Source organism: Carex rostrata, chromosome 20 (assembly GCF_964058835.1).
Source record: "Carex rostrata chromosome 20, lpCarRost1.2, whole genome shotgun sequence".
In the NCBI taxonomy this organism is placed as follows: domain Eukaryota; kingdom Viridiplantae; phylum Streptophyta; class Magnoliopsida; order Poales; family Cyperaceae; genus Carex; species Carex rostrata.
This window is the reverse complement of record NC_135937.1, coordinates 1111913-1130770: the sequence shown is the minus strand read 5'-3', so window position 1 is coordinate 1130770 and position 18858 is coordinate 1111913. Positions and strand designations below refer to the sequence as shown.

Genomic DNA, 18858 nt, shown 5'->3' with positions numbered 1-18858 from the left:
TTAAGTTGGTTTGATAATTCTTTTTTTTTAATTATAACCTCAAGAAAAAATCTTAACCAGACCGCTTCAAACAGTAACAAGTTGGTTTGAACGCTCCCAGAGCAAGACTCCTGGTGCGGTCTTTTTGTCTCCATTTAAGTAATCCAAGATTCTCACCGGTAGCAAGCAATTAATCCTTCACCGGACTGCCGATGAATAGAGGAAAGAGAGAGAAAGAGATCAGGCCTAGTGGTGGACCTAAAAATAGAATTCGCAGCAGCGGATCAAAGATTTCCCATTGTAGTATGTTGACAAAAAGCCTGAACCTTTTTATTAAAAGCCTCCGCAAATCTCCTTTAACAGTTCAATTTATTTTATTACAAAAAAAAAAAATGTAAAATTGAACTCTTCAAAACGAACTGTTTGTATATGAAGTGTTATGTTTGTGGGTCTGATTCTAGGAGTATGCAGGGGGTGGCAGGAGGGCGGCAGCCCTCTGCGAGTGGTGTTTGAGGTTATCTCTGTTCAGCTCGGGAAAAATTATTTCTGAGAAGTCAATTGCATGTAAAATCTTTTAACCAACGGTCCAGATTAGTCAAGTTACCCATCAAGATGTACGGTCCAGATTAGTCTGTTTTTTATGCCCTTTCAATGGGTTTGTCTTTTATATATACATTAAATCTCTCTGTAATTTGTTGTAACTGACTTTGAGTAATTAGTGTATTTTGTTTGGCGAGCGGCCGTGGGTTTTCTTCCCCTAGAGGGTTTTCCACGTAAAATCTGTGTATTCTGATTTTGATTCTTTCTTAATTTTTTTTCTCTGTGTTGTGTAATTGATCTCTGGTACTCATCTTCTCAACATGAAAATCATTTTGTTTTATTTTTCTTCTTTTGTGGGGGGCGTCCAAGAAGATACCGACGTGAAAAACATCGCAAAAACAAAAGTTCTAAATAAAGAAAATTAGGAAAAATAAGTTGTTAAATAACACCAGAAAAGAAGGGCTTTATCGTAAAATAACCAACCCCGCGTGCTCTGAGACATCTGATATCGGGCAGAGTTTGCTTCTTTTTAAGCGCAACAACTCAAAAGTCACGAATTACCGCGAAAAATAAAAATCAGGCTCGATCGACACGTTACTAGCCTGAGGCTCTGAGCAGTAGGACCCATCTCCGTGATAGCGACAATAGCGACGCAAGTGTGGGGTCCGTTTCTGTAACCACCCGGTTTATTCCCGACCAGCTAATCAGGCGCCGCGACATCGAATCAGAACCGTACAAAATCCCACTAGCCGACATCATAACCATCCGTTCGATATGAGATGCCGAGGTCTCTGTTTTTCCCCTGAAATTCCCCGACTCGTCCTCGTTGCCGTTGGTTTATGTTTGGGCGATTGGACGGTTCAGATTGAGAGACCGGAGCATTGAAAGAGTGAGGCGTGACGTGTCAGTTCGATAGATGAGCCAGTGATTGTCACGTGGGGAAAGGTGCAGAGTGAAGACGTTAGGGCTGTCAAAAAAGCTCGCGGCTCGTGGCTCGTCTCTAACTCGCTCGCTAACAGCTTGCTTGGTAGTGGACCGAGCTGTTAACGAACCAGCTCGGCTCAGGCTCGGACCAAAATAAACGAGCTGAGCCAGGGGTCAGCTCGGCTCGTTAAGCTACGGTGAATTTAGGACTTAGTCCCATATAATTTTAAATCCAGTCTCATTTTTAAAGGCACTATTATACAAAATTGATGTATTTTCGGTTTGGAAAGAAATGATATGGCTTTAGTTGCTTGAAGATGTGCATGCTGAACAATTTTTTAAATTTTTTGAATGAGATTTCTTTTTTTTTATTTTTGAATTTGTATAATAGCAGCCCAATAAAGCCCAGTGAGCCAGCTCGTCAGCTCGCGAGCTAGCTCGGGCTGGCTTGTCACAAGCTGAGCCAGGGGTTTTGGCTCGAGTGACCTAGGTCCAGCTCGCTCGGTCCAGGCTCAGACCAAAATAAATGAGCCGAGCTAAGGCCCAGCTCGTTTACAGCCCTAGAAGACGTTAGCATTGTCTCCGTAAATCGTAACTTAGAAATAAGCAAATATTAACAGAGGTAATTACCTCTCTTTTATAAAATACATAAATAACTTTTGGATCGATACACTTAATGAGCGAGTTAGGGTATGGTCATGCTCGCTCATTTAGTAAATGAGCGAGTCGGAAATGAGCGAGTTATGAGCGGTTCACGAGTTATGAGTACTAAAATTTAATAAATTGTCATAATTCATTTAAATAAAATATAATAAAAATCTAACAAAAATAGAATTATATTACAAAAATTAACAGTGTCATTAATACTTCAACAGTGATACTTTCACAGCTATCGTCCTACAAACAATAATATAATATAACAAAAATCAATAGTATACAAATTGTAATACTTTCACAGTAGCATCAATAGACAAAAATCAACATATTACAAAAATAAAATAATCCAACAGAAACTAACAACAACACTAATAAAAAACCAACTGCTATGGTGGCAGAAATTATGAATATTACACAGGATTTAATGAGGCAATGCTGATGTGACAGAAATTTATTTGGGATTGAATGTGACAGAGATTATATGTGGCGAATCCTAAATGAGTGAGTTATGAGCGAGTTGGGACATGCTCATGCTCGCTCATTTAATAAATGAGCGAGTTGTGAACGGCTCATGAGTTCTGAGCAATTTACTCACCCCTAGATACACACACCAAAATAAGGATTCAGTACAATTTATTTTACCTCATTGACTAGTGTAGACTTAAGAGTTGCAAACAAATCGAACTTCGAACTAATTTTGAACCGAACTGGTTTGTAATTGAAGCGGAGTTTCAAACTGAAAAGAAGAATTTGAGTTTAATTTGTATAATTCGAACTAGTTTCGAATCGAACTGGTTCAAAATTGAAGCAAAATTTAGAACTAAAAATAAAAAGTTGAGAATCGAGACAGACTCAATTTGAGATCGATTCGAACCAATTTTGAACCGAACTGAGTTTGATTCGTTTAAGAACCGAACTGATTTGGTTCATTTTGAATCGAATAAAATCAAATCACGAGTTATGAGATTGTGCACCCCTAAGTATATATAGTCTACATGAGATTTAAAAAATAACACTTTGATTACTCTAACGTGTATAAATAGTACTTGTAAATTAATGATGTTTATAATTTTTTAAAATTATTAAGTTATCAACAAAAAAAACCAATCAATATATTTGTATTCTAAAAAAGATGGTTTGCTCGGAGTTTAAATATTCTCATGACTACATTTGATAATATCATTGCAAAATTATTATTTTTTGTCATCATCATCATAGTCATTATTCTCAATATAGAAATCAACTTATTTATTTTTTATTATTTTTATTTTTATTGCACAATGTGAATACTGTTATTTTCTTATTCTTTTTCATCGACTCAATCAAACAAAAATAATTTATTACAAAATATAGTAGAAATAAAAGAGCAAGTAACAAATAAATAGTCAACTGACTCAGATGAATTACAAAATAAACAAGTAGTATCACCTTGCCAACTCCTCCCGGATAAATTGTCTCTGGTTAAAACTTTATTATGCTTTACAAGCCATAAAAAAGATGATGTTAGCCTTCCAAATTGTTATTAAAGGTATTACGTATTCCACCATAATCAAGCCACTAGTAAAATGAATGAACAGTAAATCTAAAATGTGAAGACCATCTCCAAGCAATGGTATCAGGTACAAATTGGTGTAGAGAGGTTGAGTTCAGGGCATGTTGTAATTGAACCCATTCATGTAAAAGAATTCTAGATAATTGCCCATGAAATTACAAAGATAAAATAGAATTAGAAAATGCAGCAGAGACAGGAATTTGCTGATTTGCAGCAATCCTAAAGAGATTATGAAAGACACAATAAAGGAAGCATTCTCCAAACCACCTATCATACCAAAAAAATATACTATTTTCATTTCCTAAAGACCAATTTAAGCCTAAATTAACCATATCACTTAGATTAATGATACCAGACCAGAGGTAAGAAAATTTAGATGGTGCAAACAGGCCAAAATAACCATACTTACTAAGAATAATGGATTTCCGTTTACTATTAATGGTGGAGTCTTTAAACCTGAACCACCACTTAGCTAGTAATATCAAATTCATATTTCTTTAGATCTAAACCACCAAGGCCTCCTTAATATCAAATTCATAATTTTTTAGATCCAAACCATTAAAAAATCGTAATTACATTAAAATACGGAACAGAAATAACAAACCATTCAACAAAATAAGTTTTACATGCAATTACACAGAAAATTATGAACATGCCCTCAAACGTGAAAAATTATTTTATAAAAACTTTGCATCGACATACTACAAAACTGAGTTCTGATAAAATTGAACTAAGAAAATAATATCATTTAATACAATATAAAAAAGAGTATAGCTAATATAACATTAGTGTCATTTCAGTTTATATAACACCAACTCCAAAACTTATCAAATCGGGTTCAAATGGTGAATTCAAACCGTTCAAACCAATTTATTTTATGAGTAATGCGTAGTAAAATAACAACACTTCACGATATACTGTTTAAATATGAGAAACAGAATAAGGAAACTTGTATATATACAAACGATCAAATTAATTTAACAATGAAGAGAGCCAACAAAATGTCCATCTAAGATCTAAAATGTAGTTAAAGAACCAGTTTTTGGGTGGTCCTGTGTTCAAAATCCAGATAAAAGACTTTTTTATAGACATTAAAATATAATTTGAAAAGCCAAACTTGCATTTTTTCGATCTAAAAAAAAAACTCTAAAAATTAGATCCATAGTTATTTTTTTATAGATAAATAGAACGCATACTAAATTTAGAACAGTTGTCATTCATTTGATCAGTGATCAAGAGTTCATAAAATTAAATCTTCAAACAAAATTGTCTTCAATACAACATATATTTATAAATAATATCACTACATTATTTCTAAACGAAATTAGACAATATTATGATTAATTTCATTTTGTATATACAGCATGCTTGACTATAGTTGACAATTGCTTTATTTTATCTGTCCAATTATGCTGCGTTCTTTTCAAATTGTTTTAATTACACTCATGGTTTATAAATCTCCCCTCTAATAAGGTGCTAAACCTGTAAACCTGCCGCCGTTCAAAGTTCAAACACACCTAATTTTAAATTTTATTACGTAGCATTTTGCTGTTATTTTAATTACATCATCTGACGCATATTCAAATGAAGCAACGGGGGAGACAATATCCTGCGGTTTCATAATTACAGAACTCCATCAATTAAATTAATTTACAGATTTTCATTTTCAGTACTCTGTTTTACAGCTTTAGAAGCAGTAATTAATTACACATAAGCAGCCTACAATTAACGATGGTAAAAGTGCATCCAAATATCCAATATCTCGTCTACATTTAAAAGCCACCGTAAAAGATGCATTAACAAGGTCAGCATCATAGCATGATTTACACAAGATACGGCCTACAAAATGACATGTACGAATCTCTGCTAACAAGACTGCTATCCTTTATGTCGCAAGAAACAGTAAATGCGGGGATTCATAGTCGTACCAGTACCCCCACAACTAGCTACAGCTATATTCTCATTTAACATCTCATCTCTTTTGAAAAATGTCATTTGGATAAAATGTATATAAAGAGAAATATATATATAAAGAGAGGTTGGTCAATATCAAAACGTTTGATTTTAGACCATGGAATAAATATTTTGGTCTTTACATTTTCAAAGTACAAACCGTTCAACATTCAATTTATAATAAAATGTGTTTGGAGATCGGATTTTATTTTTTTACTATTTATTAAGCTTGTTTTAAAACCATTGTTTTCAATGATCTATAAAAATTTTACTGTTTATAAAAATCAATGTTTTTAAAACTGGTTTAATAAATAGTAAAAAAATTTCAAAAAATGTACAATTTGGTTTTTAAGCACATTTTAATACAAAGATCACATCTAACAGTTTAGATCGATATTTTAAACTTTAAATATCCAAAAACCAATTGGTTACACCACAGCTCCGGAACAAACGTTTTGATATTAGCCAACCTCTCTCTCTATATATAAATATTTTAGTAAAGTTGGAGGTCAAGTCATCAAACTGTTTTTAATATCCATAAAGGATTTCATTTGGATTTCGAAGATGCAACCTCCTACACAGAGAGCATTGCATTAGCTACTAGATGAAAGGCTGATGAAAGAGAAAATTATTTTATATCTAGTTAGAGTGAAACAAAGTTTTAACCAAATGAAATGGCATTGTTTTGAAGTTGAATAATTTTGTATAAGTTTAATTAATAGTTATGAAAGAGACTATTTGTTATAATAAATGAAACAAGCATTTTGCAGGACGCAAAATGAATGTTTTACCTTTAAAATTACATTAAAAATAGCCTACAATAGCGAGGTGAAAAATTAAAATTTAAAACAACGCGAAATAGAAATTACCATAAACATTGGATGTTCTATGCAAAAAGACTAACATTTCATGCTGATAGTAACAGGAGACAGTACAGAACAACACTTACGACAAATGGCAATATCAATCGAATCAGTTTACATTAATTTTGGGTCCTTTAACACAATAAATAGTTTTATTTAAAATTTATTGTTAGAACAAAATGGGAGAATTCTATGAACAATCTGCCCCTCCCTCTATCTAGCAAAATGTCAAATCACACATCACATCGATATCTTTTCGTTACAGGTATGTATCAGTGTTCAGTGGCATGTGAATCTTTTTTTCCTTACTGTGCCAACAATTATTTAATGTAAAAAATTAAGAAAATTTTAAAATAAGGGAAGGTCAGACAATCCAACTTTTGCTTGCGGCACAACAGTTTCTTTTCTCTCTGCAGACAGCAAAAATTAACAAGAAAAATGACAGCAGTATGAATCTAAGTTTAAAAAAAAAAATTGACTGAAAATCCGTAGACAATTTCATTCGTAGAAAAAATTACAAAATAGTTGTTACATAAGATTAGACAACTAGTGTTTGTAAAAAATACACAGCTTAAAAAAAAAACGCACAAGAGTATGTGCATCATGTGGACACAAATTGATCATCCTTACTTGATTATAGTGATAGGAGCCTATTAATAATGTCCTTTGTAGGCAGATCACAGTCGAGAAGGCACTGAATCCAAACCAGACCGGAAATTGAATCGACCGGACCAGGACAATCACCCATCAATTGAGCATGCACTGAATCAAACCGGATTGGGGACTAAATCAACCAGTCTATGACAGTCACCTCAGAACAGAAAAGAAGAAGAAGAGGAGGAGGACAAAAACAACAAAAAATAAACCATAACAAATAAACCATAACAACATCATCACAAAAACAGACATTTATTTCCTAACCGAATATTCATTCGAATATATATAAAGTAACTATATGTACAATCGTTCCACCCACTCTTCCATTACCAAAGATGAGAAGAAGAGATCAAGAGAAGAGAAGAAAAATCAAACCGCCGATATTAATAAAGAAAGAGTTAGCATTCCTGAACAACACATTTTAGTAAAAACTCAGCACATTACGTATTAAATTAAAAATATATGTAGCCTGTCAACGAGGGTGATGATTTTAACACAACTATTTTTTTATTAACACAATAATTTCAAAATTTTCAAGTATATAGACAAACTTTATTCTCACTTTATTGTTGTTATAGCTTGTTTTATTTGATTATGTAATCAACACTTTCTTTATTTTAATAATTATAATTCACTTTATTTTCAAAATCAAAATATCTCCCTGCATTTCTTTCCTAAAAAACGGAGAACAAAAATTAAAAATCATAATTAACGAGATGAAAAATCAATTTACCAATCAACGAAAAGAAAACTTATAATTAAATTAATAAATAATAAATTATAGATTTTATTAATTGTGATAATCAAATTTAAAGATAAAATTATCCGAGTATTTAGTTAAATTATAAAATTTACCATTAACAAAATATACTGTCAAAATAATTTCCAATTAATTGAGTAAAATAATTAAAAGTAGAAAGTAATTTACATCTAAAAAAAAAAAATCTAAGTGATAAGTCGGACATATTATTTCAAAATTTGGTTAGGTATTTCTTCTTTTCACCATACAGTATACAATTAGAAAATAACACAAATGAAGGATAACAAATTTAGAAGTTTATATTTAAGAAACTTGTTAATTAAAAAAAAGAAACAAATTATAGCTTAAATTGAGAAACAAATGGAGGATAAAGTTGTCTATTTATGAAAATATTTAAATCTTGTCGTGTTAATAATATTTTTTATTGTGTGAATATCAACACCTGTCTAGTGTTTTGCAAACGGTCCGGGCAAAACCTGGGCACGGGCACGGGCGCACTGTTATTTTTTCAAAAATCACGCCCTTCCCGTTTAATACCCGTGCCCGTCACGAGTTCGGGGGTAGGGCGGTCCGGGTAGGGGGGCCGGGCTGTCCGGTCCGATCCGTGCCCGGTTTTTTTTTCTTTGAAAACCAATAAATTATAAATCCAAATTCATACCTATTAAAATTCATTTGACATGATAATTATATTTGTTTAACAAATATAATTAATTATATTTGTTAAAAATAGGTTATAACCTATTTTTATAACGTATAAAAATTCAGATTTATTTGTTCACTCTCCATTTGAAATATAAGTAATTATATTTGTTTTTGAACTCAATAGTTTTTGAACTAAATATTTTCATAAATACTTATTACATCTATAAATTCAATTTCAATTTATACATGTCACAAATAATTAAAATTTATACATGTCACAATTTCAATTTTAATTTATAAGTCTTTAACTTATTCCATATAATTTTTTTCGTATATTTTGGAATTGGTAGAAATTGATATTTTAATTAGTCAACTAATAATTGACATAATATTAAAATTGAAATTCGGAGGAAATGAAATTTGGGGGAAGGAGATTTGAAATTTGAAAAAAAAAAAAAACTGGTATGGGTAAACGGGCACGGGTACACAGGTTGCCGTACACAGGTATACGGTTGCGGGCACAGGCACAAATACACGGGTTCACGGGCACGGGCTCACGAGTATGGGTTCACGGGCACAGGTATGGGGGTCCGGGTTCTCACGGATTTTTTTCCAAAAAACCGAATCCGACCCGTTTAATACCCGTGCCCATGTACCCGTGCATATCCGTGGTATGGGCACGGTCCGGTCCGGGCACGAACACGGACGGACCGGTCCGAGTTGAGCCCGTAGGGGTTTTTGCAAAACACTACACCCGTCAACGAGATTGCTAACCATCTCATAAAATATAATTTCTAAACAGGAAAGGGAAATTTGAGCAAAATTGGTACAAGGGAGAAGGGACTAGCATAGTAAAAAGCGACAAGTGATGGGAAAAGAGGTGGTATGCTCAGACAGTGAAAGTCAAATGGAGTTGAAATGGCTCAAAATCTCAAATGATGAATGCTTCGCAGATGGAACCATATCGATATGACAGGCGGGGTTCTTTCTATGTTTAAAGCAAAATTTTTGTTTGGCAAGCTGCCAAAATTTGTGGTCCGTATCCCCTCGTGTTAGAATTTTCTTTAAAAATAAATCAGGAGTGAGAATAATACTATTATGAGAATGCACTATTTTTTCAAACTATTCAATGTTTGAATGAAATAGAATAGCACTAATTTATTATTATTTATTTGTCTTATATGAGTTAGCTCATTATTTTACTAACTCAATTAAAAATTGAATTAGCTATTATTTTCAAATTTGAAATTAGCTCCATATTTAAAAAAAAAAAATCCAATAGAGGCTAAATTAGCTCCATACTTGCTCTATATCTTGTTTCATCCAAATGTAAGAACAACTCTATTGATTTTTTTTTTTATAAAAAAATCATAAGTACCAAATAAGCTATTTGGTACCTCCCATTTACTTTAAAGAGATATCAAATAGTCTATTCGGTACCTTACCTCCTAGTTTCGTAATTTTTTCATAGTTTATGTTATGTATAAGAGTAAAATTGGGTGGTACCTTATAGCTATTAGATGCTTTTCATATATAAATGAAAGGTACTGAATAGCCTATTCAATACTTGTAGTTTCTGTAAGAAAAGAAAAAAAAAAGCACAATCAAGTTGGTTTCCTAATTGTCTCTTTCTAATCATGGCCTTTTAAAAAAATTCCACATGTTACCTTAGGTAGAATTTTTAAATCTGGACCGTTCACTAACCTGATACAAATCTCGAAACGGACCTCCTATTATAGAGTAATAGGTACCGAATTATTTTTTGGTCCGGCTTTGATTAAATTTATACCGTTCATTTCTAATTGTATCTTCGTTGAGTCCTAAGTTTTATTACACAAACAACTGAAAGAGAATCAGCGGTATTGCCCCAAAATGCATGGTCTGCGTGTGTATTAGTTAATTGTTAGATAATCTGATAAAGTAGAAAGTTTCATCTCTTAAGTTCGGTTGTATCTGATTTACTCTAAAACACATGTTAATACATCTCAGAAAAAAATAACAATGATAAATTGACCAGGTTAAAACCGTCTGGAATAAAGGACGCATCACAAATAGAAACCACATTGCATAGATAAATATAGAGGTTCCATTGAGTTACAACTACAGCTTCACAGGAGAGTTCTCTAACATTCAACACAAAATAAAACTCTAAACAAAAGCAGTTTGCAATAAACACAAAAGATAACATAGCCTAAATAACTTAGTTCAAACAAAAGACCAGTTCTGAAACATGAAGGCGAGGCAATGTGCAGAATCATCATCAGTCAGAACCTTCCATGCCACCGCAAGATCATACGACACTGGCCTCCCCATACTTGACATACACACGCCACCTGGCAGAGATGCATAACCCTGGCCAACAGAACAGTAGAAGATGGTTCAGGGACTAGAACCAGTCATAGAAAAAATATTTGCAAAAAATGGAAAAGTTATTTACCACCCTACAAAGATGCCTGAATATAACAGACTGTCTTGTTTCTTCTCTACTTTGAATTGGAAGGTCGTGTTTCATTCAAGAAGTTAATAAATGATGGCTGAATATAATTTCACTCGTAATTTTTGGAGAAATGCTTCAAGTTAACAACTTATGCACAAATGATGCAAATTTAACAAGAACTGAGTAAAATAATTATGGATAATAAAGTAATATATTAGAAAAAAAAAAGACAATCTAAACTATTCATTTTACCTGTTGCATAATTTTGGGGAACTCGGTACATAATGCCTTCCTCCCATCTTCATCCAGAATCTTCTCAAGTGAAATATCTTGCAGAGCAATCAGAGTTGTCTCAAGCATGTCAAGTCCGGCTTGGTTTGCAAAGGTGAACACCGGCACAGCCTGAAGAATATATTTATATTTCAAACAACATCCAAAATTTGCTTGGCTTTAAAACTGTTAACTCTTACTCTAAAAAGGTTAAAGCTTGCTTAGAATTTAGGATGTATTAAATATGTTCACTTGCCTTCAAAGAGCAGCAGATAATGGCGTCAGAATGGTGCCAGAGTTGTTTCAGCACGGCATCACTTCCCTGAGAGTCAATACTACCAAAGAGCTCTGCCCCAGTATGAAACCTGAAAAAAGTATTTCAGCTGATCAATATCACTGCAATTAACATACAAACAGGCCTAGTAGAATTGGTAAGCAAAACATGTAGAAATATTGGACGTTGTTTGCAAATGTAAAGAAAAGTTGCTTCTATTTCCACAGCACAAAAGATCTCTCTAAAGAAATATATTCACCATGTAAGACAATATGACCACAAAATAACATAGGTGCAACAAACAATTCCTTTCAATAAAACAATCACAGAGAAAGCCAAGTGTGCCATTAAATTGTACCTGTAACTCCTATAAATCCATTGAGCAAGAGTATGAGCCTCGGGAGAGGCACCAGGAAACTGCTTGGGTTCAATCTGAGAACCAATTCGGGAAGGGGATATTGCCATGGCCACCCGCTGTACCGAGGCCACCACACTTCTGACATATTGCCGGGCCATTGCCGCTACACTGTCGCGGAGGTTGTTCTCATATGCAAATTGAAATGCAATTGTCAAGACTGACCTCGTGCTGCTGTATGAATTCGGATCAGAGCTATCAGATACTGCCTGTGTGGCCCTGCCACCGGATCCAGATCTGACCTCTAGTGAGGATGCCAGATCAAGAGTTCGGTTGCTGCCACTGTTGTCCTGAGAGAGTAAAAGGAATAGGTTAAGCTCAAGCAAAAATACACACCCAAATACTCTTTAAGTTGAAAATTAGTAACTTTCAATTCGCTTCCACGTCAAAAATAAAATAAAATAATAAAATTGTAGTGTATTGGAGTAATCAAACCCCAATTCTTGAAAATAAATATAATTCCCGGATTTTAAACAATGTAAGAGAAAACACAGAATCAAAAACCAAGAAATTTTACCGTCTTAGAATCAAGGGGAATAACACGAAACCCAGAAGGGAGAAGAGATGCATCATCAGAAAAGGATTCATCGATTGGAGCAAAGACAAGCTGAGCACAGGCACCAAGTGAACTCTCATCCAACCCACTACAGAGCTGCGAAATTCAAAACAAAAATGCATGATGTATTTGGCAAGGAAGAAAAAAATGGAAATTCCAATATAACAATGTCGTGAAAACGTTCTTAAATTATATTTATAGAACCTGAAGCATATAGAGGTCTCTTGGTAGCACCACATCATCATGGCCGAAACCATGCCCCTCAAGCCTCATGACCTCCAAAAACTAAAATATAAGAAACTAAATCAGCAAAATACATATATACTAAATAAGAAAAATGAAATGTATCAAGTAAAACAGAAATACCTCTTCATGCTCTAGAGTATGAGCCAGGGGTAGTATAACTTGGCTGCCCAGAAAGCCAGTGTTGGGCCTCAGCCCAGGAACCGCATATGAACCTGCTCGCAAAGAAGCAGCTGAATAAGCATCGACTCCACAGTCGGCCCACTCTGACCGATGTTCCCTTAAAAACCTCACCAACAAACCAGGCGGTACATTCTACATCCATAAAATGTCAAGTGTCAAACAAATGAAGAAGAGATAAAGGTGATTTTACTCTCTTCTGATCAAGATTAACATCATGAAACCTGAAGAAGCATTGAAGCCTTGGCACAAAGGATTCCACCGCTAGTGGGAAAAAACGGGTTTGAAGATGGGAAAACAGATCCAATAAGCTTGTTAGGAGAGCAATTGATCGCTATCACCACATCTTCAACCCCGTCACTGTTCATTACGGACCACCCATCATCAGCAAATCCGTTAACAGCATCGTTAAAACCTCTGTTCTCAATTAGAAAAAAGTGAAGGCAGTCAATCATCAGCTCAAATTAATATCAGAGAAAAGATTTGTATGTAAAAAATAAGAAGGCAAGAGCAAGGACCTGCTCAGCCTCTGGCTGAAGGTTCTTAGAACAGCCGGTTGACGACCTCCTCCGTATGGAATTTCACCGCTTGATTCAAGTGCGATCTGCCGAATATGACGCAAGGCCTAAATTGAAATAGAGAGAAGTTATAACTATTAGAAATAGCAAAATGGGTCAGACAAAAACATTAAACAATGCATACAATGGGTTAACACCACACTTACGGCAATAGTCATTTTCTGTGCCAGAATTTTGGGTGACTCGTACAGTGGCCTTAGAACCTCCGGCACACTCCAAGCCTACAAACAAAAATTTATGCAGAATTTAATAGAAGTGACATGACACCACATTGTGATTAATCAACATTTCTTTTATTTACTCACATCCAAGTCAATGTGATCAACTATATGAATCATTGATCCACCTCCTTCGCAAGGGCGAATCAAGTACCCACTCGGAAGCATTTCAGCTCTCAGGAAATTCTGGGCAGGTGGACCAGTGGGCCCACCGGTGGAAGGTGTCAGTGACCTCTCACAAATCTGAGTAAGCAACCAAACTTTTAGTAAAATCAAATAACATGAATATAAAATTGATTTCAATATTGTAGAGTCAAAGGCTACAATTTACCACTAGACTCCCATCCTCCAGGCCAGTTGTGTACCGAAGAGTCCAAAAGTCACGTGCTGATGCTAGAGTGGTAGGAGCATATGTCTGAAATATAGCAACATTATGCATTAATAAAATAAATACTGTTTGAAGTTCATATTTGAAAAGAAAAACCAATCAGGATCTAGAAAATTTAAACCTGCATATACATCAGCTCAATCGTACCACCATTGCCAGTTGGGATTATGCTAAGCACATCAACCGACCGACAGTCGCGGTACCATGACATACGATCTTTCAGAATTTCAGCAACCTACACCAGAAACATTATTTAAATCGATATTGCCATGCCAAACAAACAAGAAAGTACTAAGAGACATTTGATTGTTTTATACTTTGGTATAGCACAAAAAATAAGATAAATTTTATACAATTAAAATAATCAGAACAAATAAAATATGTCCAACAAAAAGTAAAAGGAGGTAAGTTACAAACCTTAGTGGGTTCAAGGCCCACAAGGCCGCAAGCTCGGGCCGCAACACCACTACAATTGTGGGAAACAGCAATGATTCCTATGGAATCCGGACCAGGCTATACCAAGAAAATGGAAACTGAGTTACTTAACTGAACTTAAATTGAAGAGAGTCAAGAGACTAAAAAGAAAAAATTTCTAAGGAAAAAGCAAATTTACATACCTTCATCCCCACCATTTGAACCCATTCGACGGCGGTTCCAGTCGCCTTGGACAGGAACTCAGCCAGGGTCTCCTCAGCAATTGCGAGTAGACTACATGAAATGAAGTCGTCATTTTACATAATATTATTGACAACAAATCAAAGAAAAAAAAATGAAAAAGCAACATACCCAGCTGGGTTGTTAGCATCCCTCTGAGGAAGCTGACTTGGCGGGTTACGTTGGTGCTGACTGCTTGTCACCACCGACTCACAACTTGTGTCTGTCGTAGCCACAGAAGTCTGAAAGCAGAAAAAAAAATAAAAAAATAAAGCATTAGTATTATTTTATTTTTTGAGGAAATTAATTGTCTCTGATTAACTAATACAAAAACATAGGCCTTATTTGTTGTTATAATCCAGATGCCACTTGCAAATATGGAAGATGGTGTCAATGTAATCCGAAAAGGAATAACCTCAACATTAATGTAAAACAGTAGAGTTAAAAAATTAGAATGAGCATTACAGTGTGAATCCGGTTGCGCATGCAACCATTCTCGTACACGAGACGAGAAACTTGCTTCTGTAGCCGATCATTCTCCTCCATGAGCAACTTGTTCATGGCAGTCAGTTTGCGGTTCACTGTCTGGAGACGCGAAGCTTCCTTCCTCTGTTTTTCACGGCACCTGGAATAGACAGAGAAGGGGTGTTCAATTAGTAAATAAATGAAAAGGCACAATTTTATTATATCTAATACTTGTGGGAAAAGGATTAATAGAATTTAAAGGGGGGTCATTGTCAAAAGACCAAAGGGGGGTACTTGTCAAAATAAAATACTTTTAGTATGATAAACAACAAGAGGTGAGGGATGTATTGTGGTGGCGGCGCCCACAAATTGGTATGTATGGAAATTGTTCATGGGAGCTTATATCATGCAATGGAATATTACAGGCTTGTTCATAGAGGTAACATTAGTACAAATTGGTATTACCCAGAGACAAAACTGGTAATACTTTGTACAGTAACTATACAAATACCTATAGAATCATGAATACAAAGCAGCATTATTAATATATTGCTGGAAACCGGAAACTAACAAAAGAAGCTGGGAAAGCATGCTGGTGTTATTTTAATCAACTAGTGGTTGTAGCTTTAAATAGTAGTAAAAGCACTAATAATGGTGATGGAACTAAAGATGTTCGAAAGAGAATGGAGGCTTCTTTCCCTGCCAATTTTCTATTATAGAGATTTGGCACGTACGGAGAATATCCAATTAAAAAAAATAAAAGTAAACAAGCTGAAAAGGTTAGGGGTAACTGATTACTGAGAAGAAAACTACATCAGACTGCTCTTTTTTAGAGAAGAGGTTATTGAAATAACACACGATTGAACTTTTCTTCCATTTTTGAGTTCAAAGCCTGGAACCATCACTGAGCTATAGATGTCTTAGAAAAATAAAAGTGGGACAAAAAAATAACAATGGAAAATTCACCATTTGAATTAGAGAAATTTATTTAATTTTCGGGCTACGAAGTGTTAAGAAAGCTTCCGACTTCAGTTATTAAAATAAGCTAACAAATATGTGTGGATCTTTTATGTATAGTACCAAAAAAAATTCTCAAAATTAGTAAACAATATTTCCCCGAAACCACAACACAGACGCAAAATGCCCAAAATAAGAGTCAAAATAACAAAAAAAAATGTACAACAGAACACAGGAAGCATGCAAAACCTCATAAAACTTGGCTCCAGAGACATAATACGCCAAAAAAAAAAAAATCTTTTACGCAGTACGTACGAAATAAGCCAAAAAAAAAAGGAAAAAAAATACTTAAAAAAAATATATTTTTAATCTCACCTCCGGTTCTGGAACCAAACTTTGATCTGTTTTGGTTCGATATTGGATAGTATAGGGCACTCTCGTATAAGCTGCTGCCTCCTAAGAGAGCTCGGCTTAGGACACTCGGTGTAAACCCTCTCCAGTGCTTCCACCTGCTCTGGAGTGTACCGGACATACTTCCCGGCCTCCAGTTGTTGCTGGTACGACGATTTCTCTTTCGTCGCCATTTCCTGAACGACTCCCAAAAGATTAGAAATTTGGAGCGGTGTTTTCTGTCTCTTCGACGGAGTTCATATCACTGTTTTGTGTTTTCGTCTTGCTCTACGGATTGAAAGGGGGGATTTGAGAGTAGCGATTGGTTTTATTAATAGCTGGGAAGAGAGAGAGAGAGAGAGCTGGGGTGACAAGGGCAATTATGTAATTTAGTCTTTTGGGTCTTTTTATTGCCTTGTTTCGAGGAAATCTATCCTTTTGAGGGTTTTTATTGCACATGGTAAAGAAATGGGAAAATTTACAAAAAATAAATTATAAAAAGTTAAATCAAACTACTTTTTAACCACTGAATTTCTTAATAATTATTTCTTAAATCCCTTCTCTTTTCCTTTCGTTCAGCTCGCTTGCATATTTGTCTCGTATTTTTCAGAATTTTAGTTTTCAAATTTCTATAATAAATTTCTTTCAACATTATATGGTTCAAATGCGACTGCGTGCAGTCATAAATTTCTTTCGAATTGTTTTGTTGTAACTCTCATAAGCAATGTTTATTTAAATGGGCTCTAATTGTCTCTCCACTATCAATCGTTCATTATTCTTCAATTTTATTTGTTCATTTGCGTCCACATTTTTCATAATCTATGAGAAATTTTGCGAATCTAAACCACGAACGTCTTCTACGCAATTTCATCTTTCAAATGAGATTTATAATGACATACTTTCGAACTCGTCGTCACACAAGTATTTATATCTCGTCATCTAAGTATTTATACCTAGTATTTTCCACATATGACACTACTGACATTTAAAAGATTTAATATCAAGTATTACAAGTATTTATACATATGCACTGAAGTATTTATACCTATGTGGTCAACTATTTTTGTTAGAGAAAGGTTGACGCAGTGACGATTGGGGATAAATACTTACAAGTATAGGTATAAATACTTGCATGATGAGGTATAAATACTTATGTGACGATGAGCCTGAAAGTATGTCATCATGGATCTCGTTTGAAAGATAAAATTGCGTAGAATACGTTTGTGGTTTTAGATTCGCAAAATTTCTCATAGATCGTGAGAAATGTGGACGACATTGAAAAAAGAAAAACCCACATATAAAAACGTGTATGATTTTTCTCCCCATGTAGTTTGAGTGGTCCTCCCATATAGTCGTATCAAGTTAGACATGCAAGTATTAATTTATTATCTTCCAAGTATTTATACCTATGAATTTAATTAAACTTGAAATACCACAGTGTTTTGAATAAATTTAATTAAACTAGTTAGTTAAGTTAGTTTATGGAAGTTAAAATATGTTTAAGAGATGGGATGTGGAGATGCGGGATCCACGATTGGGGATAAATACTTACAAGTATAAGTATAAATACTTGCACGATGAGGTATAAATACTTGTGTGACGATGAGCCTGAAAGTATGTCATTATGGATCTCATTTGAAAGATAAAATTGCGTATAATACATTTGTGGTTTTAGATTCGCAAAATTCCTCATAGGTCGTGAGAAATGTGAACGACATTAAAAAAAAAAAAAAAAAAACACCTCTAATGATGGAGGGATGGGAGTGGGGAGATTCATATAATTATTTTATTTAAATATAATTGTATAGGCATATGCGGTATACCATCATGCTTAAAATGTCATGCAGTTAGATATATGTAGAATTGTGGATGCATAATACTACATGCGCATACATATGTGGATACCTAGAGTTTATTAGAATTTATATTAGCAGCACTCCATTATCTACACCCAGAATTATCTAGATAACTTCAAAAATTTCTATAAATTCATCTCTTTGAGTTTTTAGGATTTTTTATAACAAAATTCATGATTCTAATGTAGAATTCAATTATGAATTTTATTTTATGAAATTCATTGCTCATTATTAGTGACTTAAAAAAAAATGAAATTTTAAGATATTGTTCCCAGTGAAGTTCCAAGGAACTAATATGGTAAATTCTTTAAATATATTCTCAAACTATTTGGATCCAACAATAGTTTATTTTAAATCACCATTTAAATCTACATATTTGATTGCACACTGCACATGTGGTATGCTAAGAATGACTTTATGCATGCATGAATGAAATCAAATCTTAAAACA

General features: G+C 34.2%; 1 protein-coding gene across 1 annotated transcript; it reads right to left on the bottom strand.

The window, feature by feature from the left end:
* Window positions 1-10569: 10569 nt before the first annotated feature.
* LOC144572406 (homeobox-leucine zipper protein HOX32-like) lies at window positions 10570-16905 on the bottom strand. The gene is made up of 18 exons (XM_078321977.1): window positions 16538-16905; window positions 15206-15365; window positions 14873-14982; window positions 14704-14794; window positions 14504-14599; window positions 14208-14321; window positions 14030-14113; window positions 13786-13941; window positions 13627-13701; window positions 13421-13527; window positions 13127-13319; window positions 12846-13037; window positions 12684-12764; window positions 12441-12575; window positions 11867-12213; window positions 11491-11599; window positions 11217-11366; window positions 10570-10879 (listed from the first exon to the last, which is right to left on the bottom strand). Exons 1-18 carry the CDS (start codon window positions 16744-16746, stop codon window positions 10733-10735), a joined length of 2556 nt encoding a protein of 851 aa, XP_078178103.1. The 5' UTR covers window positions 16747-16905; the 3' UTR covers window positions 10570-10732.
* Between the last annotated feature and the right edge of the window lie 1953 nt (window positions 16906-18858).

What these genes read in the sequence shown, in the direction of transcription:
- LOC144572406 (XM_078321977.1), bottom strand. Translation starts at nt 16,746, where the DNA reads ATGGCGACGAAAGAGAAATCGTCGTACCAGCAACAACTGGAGGCCGGG. An exon ending in GTTTGGTTCCAGAACCGGAG is followed by an intron (nt 15,366 to 16,537) that starts GTGAGATTAAAA and finishes TGTCTATTCCAG; the next exon opens with GTGCCGTGAAAAACAGAGGA. An exon ending in TTATCTGCTGCTCTTTGAAG is followed by an intron (nt 11,367 to 11,490) that starts GCAAGTGAACAT and finishes TATATTCTTCAG; the next exon opens with GCTGTGCCGGTGTTCACCTT.